The 8,577-nt window shown below is 48.3% G+C and overlaps 1 protein-coding gene across 1 annotated transcript in view; it reads right to left on the reverse strand.

The window, feature by feature from the left end:
• Positions 1–6,204: 6,204 nt before the first annotated feature.
• Positions 6,205–8,577, reverse strand: part of MCAT (malonyl-CoA-acyl carrier protein transacylase) — a 3,383-nt gene continuing 1,010 nt past the window's right edge. The window contains exons 2-5 of the mRNA XM_026054267.1: positions 8,313–8,574; positions 8,149–8,236; positions 7,702–7,919; positions 6,205–7,484 (exon numbers count right to left, since the gene is read on the reverse strand). Of these exons, the coding sequence (XP_025910052.1) occupies positions 7,062–7,484; positions 7,702–7,919; positions 8,149–8,236; positions 8,313–8,574 (991 nt within the window). The 3' untranslated portion in view covers positions 6,205–7,061. The remainder of the gene's footprint in view (positions 7,485–7,701; positions 7,920–8,148; positions 8,237–8,312; positions 8,575–8,577) is intronic.

The following is an 8,577-nucleotide window of genomic DNA, read 5'->3' on the forward strand; positions in this document are numbered from 1 at the left end:
GTAGCTGGAGAACTGTACTTCACCAGGGAAATCACTGGGGTAAATCAGCTGGACAACAAAGCAAGCAGTTACTTAACATGAAATATTTTGAGACATCCAAAGTGAAAAACATTTCAATATTTTGACTTATGGGAAAAAAAAATAATCCATTGCAAAGACAATGAAAATAGTCACCTAAAAACGCAACATGATTTTTCAAGGACGCAACATGTGCAGCTCTTTATGAAAACATCAGCACTCGCATACGTATAAATAAGAACTTAAGAAGTCTAATCAAGAAGGCTAATAATGAAAAAACCCACCCCCCCATTCCGTTTTCACCAGCTTTGGTGGTGCAAGCGTGCGTGGCCTCCGTGGGGGCTTCGGAAYGAATGAGGGTTGCCAGGTTTTCCTCTAACAGCCGCCCCGCTCCCTTGCAGCTCCGCCGTGCAGGTTGGCCATCAGCTGGCGGTCATCGGCGACGACTTCAATCGGCTCTACAGCAGGAGGCTCGCAGACGCGCTGCTGCCCCTGGCACGCGGGTGAGTCGCGGGCTTGCCTACAGTCGGGCTTCACGTGCCTTTAGTATTTAGTACTTTAGTATTTAGACCTTAGATGGACAGATCGCAATGTTTTGGCGCCAACCGCAAAAATTTGGTAGGGCATCTACCCCTACTGCTTCATATGGAACCTAAGGAAACAGAAACTTCAGCTTACGTTGCAAGGAGGGACGATGTAAATTGTTTCCATGGACTCAAACCATGTACAGTGAGAGATCTGGGGAGAAAATAAAAAGACAAAAAAGACAAAAAAAGAGGCTTCACAGAGCAACCCAGCAAGGGTGACGCTCCAGGAATTAACAGGTTAGTGCATGTTAAATGATCTGCCCRTGCACATGAATCCAAGGTGGCTGAACTAGTTTGAATTGCCTGTTACCTGCTGCGAGCTGGCAGGATTCTCCTGTGTGGTGACTAGCTGCAGATTAACTGACATGGAGTAACGTCCTGAGGTGATACAAACAACTATCGTTTGCACCCTAAATATACTCCAGTGCAATTCCATCTCTTTTCTCTCCTTGGCTTGGGGAAATTCAATTATTGCAGACCTCAAAAGAATGTGATTCAGTAGTATCTGTGCTCCTGAACACAGACAGCAACTCTTTATATCTATGGATTTATGCCTATATCCACTAAATCTGGATATAACCTACAGAGAGGCTCAGGTGGCTGCTCACGTTAGTTTTATATTCTGCACTGGACTCTGATTCATTAAGGATGAACTGCACCTGCTGGGCTGCACTATTCTTAGTTCAAAAGAAGAGCAAAGGCGCAAGACTGCAGTCCAGGGTGTTTTCCTGGGTGATGGTGGTGATCAACTACCTCTAAAAACAAGCTATAGCATTTCATACAAAGGCAGGTGTAACAAATGTTGAGGAGATGTTGAAACTAAGTAGACTAAAATATCATTTGCATTTTATCCCATTTTCTATTACTATATATGTGTCTTGACTTCTAATGATCTAACCAGTGGGCAGGAGAAATTGCAAATTTTTCAGTCAGGAAAATCAAGACTTTTTTTCCTTTAGAACAGTGTGGAAAGAAACTTACATTCAATTTGAAGCCAGCCATAAACAATGCTTTTTTTTTTGGGGGGGGGGGGCGGGGGGCACATGGGGAAGACTATTTAGCCTTTAAGCCCTTCTAAGTTACTAGGTCTCCTTCCTAAGTATTTATAGAAACACACAAGTCTATGTCTACATACATGTATGTTCTCCACAGAAAGAACATATTAGAGTTCTGGGTTTCTCTCTACAATTTCCTAAACCCTAGTATGCTATTTGCAATTTTAAATATATTTTTATCTCCTCTTTCCTTTTTTTTTTTTTAAATTAGGGTTGCTATCAGTGTTTTCCAGACATGGAATATTATTAAAAGTGTTATAAGAAGCTTTGGAAACCTCTGGAATAATAACTGGACTAAGAGGATCATTGGCTATGGAAGCTGGGTATGTTTTCTCCCTTACCTGCACTCCTTTTCTTGAGAAGCAGGCAACAGCAACCCTTGACTCCCATGTAAATGTAAAGCACGTAACATGTGTCTAGGTTTGGATTTACTCTCTAGTTTGTTCCTTCCACTCCCACTTCGTCCTCTTCTTTTAAATCACTGACATTTCTTGTTCACAGTGTGTGCCAGAAGGCTGCAAACAGAATCAAACCACTGCCCAAGCCCCACTGGAATCACAGGGGCTTTGTGCAGACAGGATTTTTCACTAAGAAAAGCTTTAAGAAAACAGTCCCATCTAGGATGTAGCAAGTGGGATTGCACTTTATATTCCAGAAAACAGCTGAGCAGCCTTCAGAGCTTAGATAGGAACACGTCACTGCAAGAACCACGCTAGCACTCGACCTCTCCAACACCCCTYTCTGGCAAGGGCCTGGGCTGTGCTCTTAGTTTAACCTTAACCCTACATGCAGGCGCTCCCGCCAGCTCTTCTGCAGCACGTTTTCACTGCTCCTTGGTTCTGACCACGRCCCTTCTCTTCCCCAGGTTTGGAGGCTCCCTCTCCGGTGCCTCTGCCAGAAGCTGGTGCCCGCAGCCGTGCTCGTCGTGGCCTTTTGGTGGACCATAAATTATGGACTGCAGAATTAACGTAGAGCGTCGCAATAGGAGGTCATTGCTGGACTCTGACCAAGATACTCAACACCCAGGTGGTGGCAGCTGGTTTGTTTTTCAAATTTTCATTGATAAAAATCTCTTTTATATTTAAAACCTAGGCTAGTGCTGGGTCACTGCTGTTTCATACCTTTTTTTAGAAGAAAAACATTTTAAGTATCATGAGGTTGTTGCTGGATAACTGCCTGACTTGCTATTTTTGAAATGGGAGTCTAGGTGATTAGGAAGTTTGTTTCTATCTTTTTTTTTGTTGTTTTGTTTTAATGCAACATAAAGTAGACACATAAAGTGTCTCTTCATATAAGCAACTTTATAAAAAAGATTCTGGATTGTGGAAGACTGAAGGAATGCTGGTCATCCTTTAAATTTTAACACTGAAAAAGTAATACTAAGGATTAAAATCATAATACTGTTTAAGAATTAAACTGCTGCTTCAACTATTTTCCAGTGTTATCTGCTTAATTTTCCAAGATCAGGCCATTGCACACACTAAGCAAGTGACAAGCTATTCAAATGGGCTAGTAATCAATCTGTCTGGACAGGTATTTGCTGTCTCCTTAATCCAACTTTCCAGTTTTTCTCAAGAAATYAGAGAATCACAGAATCACATGCTTAAGAATGCTTAAGGTTGGAAGGGACCTCAGAGATCATCTAGTCCAACCCCCCTGCTCACAAAGGGTCACCCCGAACAGGGGGCACAGGGCTGYGTCCAAGCGGGTTTTAAAGATCTCCAGAGAAGGAGACTCCACAGCCACCCTGGGCAGCCTGTGCCAGGGCTCTGGCACTTTCACTGTCAAGAAATTTTTCCTTAAGTTCCTGTGGAACTTTTGGTGCCTCAGCTTGTGGCCGTTTCCTCTAGTCCTGTCACTGGCCACCACTGAAAAGAGGCCGCCCCCTCCTCCTCACTGCCTCCCTTGAGGTATCTATAGACACTGATCAGGTCCCCCCTCAGCCTTCTCTTCTCCAGGCTGAACAGGCCCAGCTCCCTCAGCCTTTGCTCACAGTCTCCAGATGTGGCCTTTCCAGGGCTGTGTATAGGGGGACGATCACCTCTCTTGACCTGCTGGAGACGCTCTTCTTAATGCACCCCAGGATCCCGTTGGCCTTCCTGGCCACGAGGGCACMCTGCTGCCTCATGGTCAACGTGTCGCCCACCACGATGCTCAGGTMCCTCTCAGTGGGGCTGCTCACCAGCAGGTCAGTCCCCAGCCTGTCCTGGTGTCTGGGGTTATTCCTCCTGAAGTGCAGCAAGGGCTGCACTTGCCCTTGTTGAACTTCTCCGGGTTTTTCACTGCCCAGTTGTCCAGTCTGTCCAGGTCCCTCTGGATGGCAGCACAGCCCTCTGAGGTATCAGCTGCTCCTCCTCGTTTGGTGTCTTCAGCAAACTTGCTGAGAGGGCCCTGCGTCCCCTCATCCGGATTGTGGATGAATAAATTGAACAAGACTGGACCAAGGACTGACCCCTGGGGGACACCGCTAACCACAGGCCTCCAACTGGCCTCAGTGCTGCTGATCCCCACACTCTGATCTCCAGTTCTCAATCCACCTCMCCGTCCACTCATCTATCCCACCCCTCCAGAGCTTGTCCAGGAGGATGCTGTGAGGGACGGTGTCAAAAGGCTTGCTGAAAGGTGGTTATAGGGGCCACCCTCCCTCACTGCACAAGGCAGTAAGTAGGACCACCTGAGGCAGGTGGGTTTCTTGTGCCTCAGAAACAAGCTCCAACTGCYCCAAATTATTCGGTCCCCTTGGGAGCTTCTTCCCCAGCCTCTGCTGTGCAAGTTTTCTCACACTGCATGCACAGTTACAGCCCTGGGTGTGAGGAGGGAAACTGAAAGCACCTCGCTGTGGTTCGGGCATTCCCCTTAGCGGAGGGGACGGCCACTTCCTCTCTCCCCACCTCCTTATGTATTTTTGAAAGAGGAAAGCACAGTATTTAATGGCCTAGTGCTTTTTKGAGGCACAGCCTATGCTGGCATGAAATGCGGAGCAAAATGTGGTGCTTGGAGGGGGGTGGCTCCAGTACCCCAGCTTTCAAGTACCAACATTTTCCAGCATCTCCAAAAAAACACAATTTGATTTCCCATTCCACAACAGGCCTACAAGRCATTTTCTTTCAACAGAAGGCTTAGTGCCTTAGTTTTTGCTAAGACTAGAAGGTGGCAAACTAAATTGCCCACCTAACCAAAAAACAAAGACCACAAATACTACTAGAGAATTGACTGCCCTGTTGAACTCCTATCTTAATGGCTCAAGCAACACCAATTAGCTTCATTTATGCCTAGATAAGCAATCTTCACGCACAGGGAAGCAACTGTGAATAGGAGACTGTGACGCTACCTATGTGCGAGCTGGATGGGATGGCTCTGCCTTTCACCCTTCTGCACTGCAGTCTCCAACGCAGCATTTTCAGTCTGGAGACACAAGCAGCACGTGAGGGCTGAAGCACAGCACCGAGGAGCACAAAATGCCACCGCGCCTGCAGACCCAGCGAACTGCACCGCCAACGGGTTCTGCTGCCACAAGGTGTGTGGGGAATGGGCACCGCAGYGAGCGCTGGAGCAGCGCGGCCTTCTCCAGCAGACAGAGAGGCTTTCAGGGCTCAGGCTTCCAAATATACCTGTTGTTAGCACAGGCTTCCTCGTGTGACGGGGTTTACAGCCTGCTCCTCCTGAGGCAGCTGTATTGACTTTTATGACTCAACTCTTYGGGTTCCAGAAACAGTAGATAGGAGCACATTTCAGAGACTAATCAGGTCCAACATCCTTAATTACTCCACGTGCTTTTCAGCTTACATAAACTGTAACATCAGCCTAGAGTAAGATATACTGGGCTTCTGGTTTCGAACAAGCAGCTCTCAGGAAAGAACTGCTGAAATAGAAACAAAACAAAAAAGACTAGAGAATACTACAGCAATAATCATTGAGCAGCAACTGTGAGATGCAATCCCACCTATTATAAAAGATGGTTTTCAACATTTGGTCTGAAGAGAGGTAGTTCCATGCTCCGAGCACAGCACGTTAACTCAGTRTTTAATAATACAAGGTGTGACTTGGTGGAGCTGTTTTACCCATATCCAGTGATCAGCTTTACTGAATAATTAAACATGAGCTGTAACAAAACCCCATGGAAATTATTTTCTAAACACCAATCTCAGCATTTAACTGGCAGCCCACTCAAAGATAAAGCCATCTCTGTTTTAGTAATAGTTAATGTTTATACATGCCAAAAGTGAACTTGTACTAAAAGGCAGTATCAGCCACCAATTTCACAAAGAACCGTTCAATAACACATTCCAACGACTAGGCATAGTCCACACCAGTACGGTTTGCTTCCCCTTTCAGGAGTGTGAAATTATCAGATGATCAATACTACAACTGGAGTTTAATCTGCATTTGATAATAGATTAAGACCTGTAAGGATTAAAAGTTTAGGTTGAAGCTTCTGGACTTGTTTTACATTCACTTGTTTGTCAATGATCCCCTAACAAATACTACCCTCTAAGTTTTTCTCCTTGCTTCACAGTTGTGAATATAGAGAACTGAAATGTTAACATCCAAATTCTCCTTACCTGACACATGGTTACTACAGAGTTCATCCCATACAAAGGCATCCACTTAAAAAGTCTTAGATTTCCAGTGCAGTCCTACATCTCTTAAAGAGTAGAGAATTTTAGTAAATTATTTAGTGAAGCTCTTCTCCCTTTGGTATCTTTTCACAACCAGAATGACATTGATAACTGGAAGGAAGAATCACTCCTCTTTGTGAACTATATTTTGTAATCATATGCCTCACAGCATTAAAAATACCAAGAARAATCTTTATTAATAGTTTAAGAAAACCGTATTTCTAGTATTATTTTCTGCCTTACCCAGCTGCTCACCATGAGGACAGGACAAAACAAAAGTATTTTACACGTGTGACAGTCTCCCACTGGTCAATCATCTTAGGAATTAGGAACATAATCTGAAAGTCCTTAAAGTAATGGCTTAGCTAAAGGAATCCCTGCCACAATCCGGAAACGTAATCAAAGAGTGCAGCTCTACACTGATACCCACACAGCAGACAGCAAAACCTACTGACTTCAACTTGAATCCATACCAGAAAACAAAAGAAAAGGGAAGTTGCTTGCAGGACTGAGGCCAACCAGAGCATTAACTGGCTGATTTATTGATATTTTGCAGTCGTGACACAGAGGGAAAACCCAAGTTGTTCTGGGGTTCCGCCCCAGAGGTGCCCACGTGAGTGGCCACGTGGGGAAGGCAAACATGGCCTGCAGCCGCGGCAGCGGCGCTYGCCTCGCCGCGAGAAGCCACCGCTGCGCAGCTCTTCCTGCTCGGCAACTCTGCGCTATTTTAAACCGAGCAGGAGAAAGCAACAGGCCGCGTGGATTCTTCTCAAAAAAGTTCTTTAATCCTCCGCTTCTCCCTCCTCTTCCAAAACGTCCACATGTTKGTATTGTCTCCAGGCCTTCAAATTGCATTTTTTGAGGATGGCCCCCAGCTGCTTCCCAGGCCCCACTTCGTACGTGTAAGGGAACTCAGTTCCTTGCCTCCTTTCGTACACGGAGTGCATGGTCTGTTCCCACATGACCGGGGAAACCACCTGCTTGACCAGCAACTTCCTAATGTGCTCCGCGTGCATGTACTTTTTGCTGTTGACGTTGGAGTAGACGCAGATGAGGGGTTTCTGGATGTCCATGTCCCTCAGGACCTCAGCCAGGGGCTCTACAGCTGGCTCCATCAGTCTCGTATGGAAAGCGCCGCTCACAGGGAGCATTTGTGYGCGTATAAAATGGTACTTTCGGGCATTCGCCTGCAAATACTCCAAAGCCTACGAGAGAGAGCAGAGAAAAGCYCTTACTTACATGAAAAGCCTTTGCTCATTCATTCTGTGCAAACAGCTTCCCTGGTGCTGAAAAAACTCCTTTTTGCTGCCCAACTACTAGACACAGACTGAAAAACATCACAAACCAAGCAAATACTTCTGCACCCTACTGAATAAAGMCCCAAAAGCTGAGTGCAAAGGGTCGCTAGCCCCAAGGCAGTACCTGCAGGTGCCCGGCRATGACCCTGCCGTCTGGGAAGAGGTAAGTGGAGACCTGGCACACGGGGTCCAAGACGCCCAGCGCTTCGCAGTGCTGCCGGGCCTCCGCACAGGCCACCTTGTAGTTGGATGCGGCACGTCCGATGACGGAGAGCATCCCGCTGGGCACAGCGTCGGCCGCCTCCTGCATGGCCTCGGCACGCACCTTCACCGCGTGCAGTGCTGCGGGGAGAGGGGGGAAAACATGGGAGTGGAAACGTTGGGCAAGCACCCGACCACAGTCAACGTCCTCCTGGGAGGATAGCGGGGCTGCCTCTCGCCACATGCGGGCTGATGAACAGAGGAGGGGAAAGAGGGCAAAAGTAAGGAAGCTGCACACATGTAGCTTATAAACAAAGGTAAGAGGGCACGTGCAAATGCAGCAGGGGATGGAGGGCAGGCCTGCAGGCACCTTGGGCGAAGTCCATGGCGCCGGCGAACACGAGCGCCGCAAACTCGCCCACGCTGAAGCCGGCGGCGGCCACGCAGCTCTCGAGCACCTGCGGGCGACACGAGGCGCGGTGGGCGCGGGCCCRGCCCGGCCCGCTCCGTCCCGTCCCGCGGCGCGTTGCTCACGTCAGGCTGCCGGTGGCTGAGGCTCTCCACGGCGGCCAGGGAGGCGACGAAGACGGCGGGCTGGCAGTGGCGGGTGCGCTGCAGCTCGGCGCGCGGCCCCCGCAGGCAGAGCGCCAGCAGGTCGTAGCCCAGCACCGCCTCGGCCGCGCGGAAGAGGCTGCGCGCGCGCGGGTAGCGCAGCAGCGCGCGGCCCATCCCCACGAACTGGCTGCCCTGCCCGGGGAAGAGCAGCACCGCGCCCGCGCGCCGCGACCCGCGCGCCCTC

Source organism: Nothoprocta perdicaria, unplaced genomic scaffold, assembly GCF_003342845.1.
Source record: "Nothoprocta perdicaria isolate Ctin4 unplaced genomic scaffold, notPer1 scaffold_120, whole genome shotgun sequence".
NCBI classification, from domain to species: domain Eukaryota; kingdom Metazoa; phylum Chordata; class Aves; order Tinamiformes; family Tinamidae; genus Nothoprocta; species Nothoprocta perdicaria.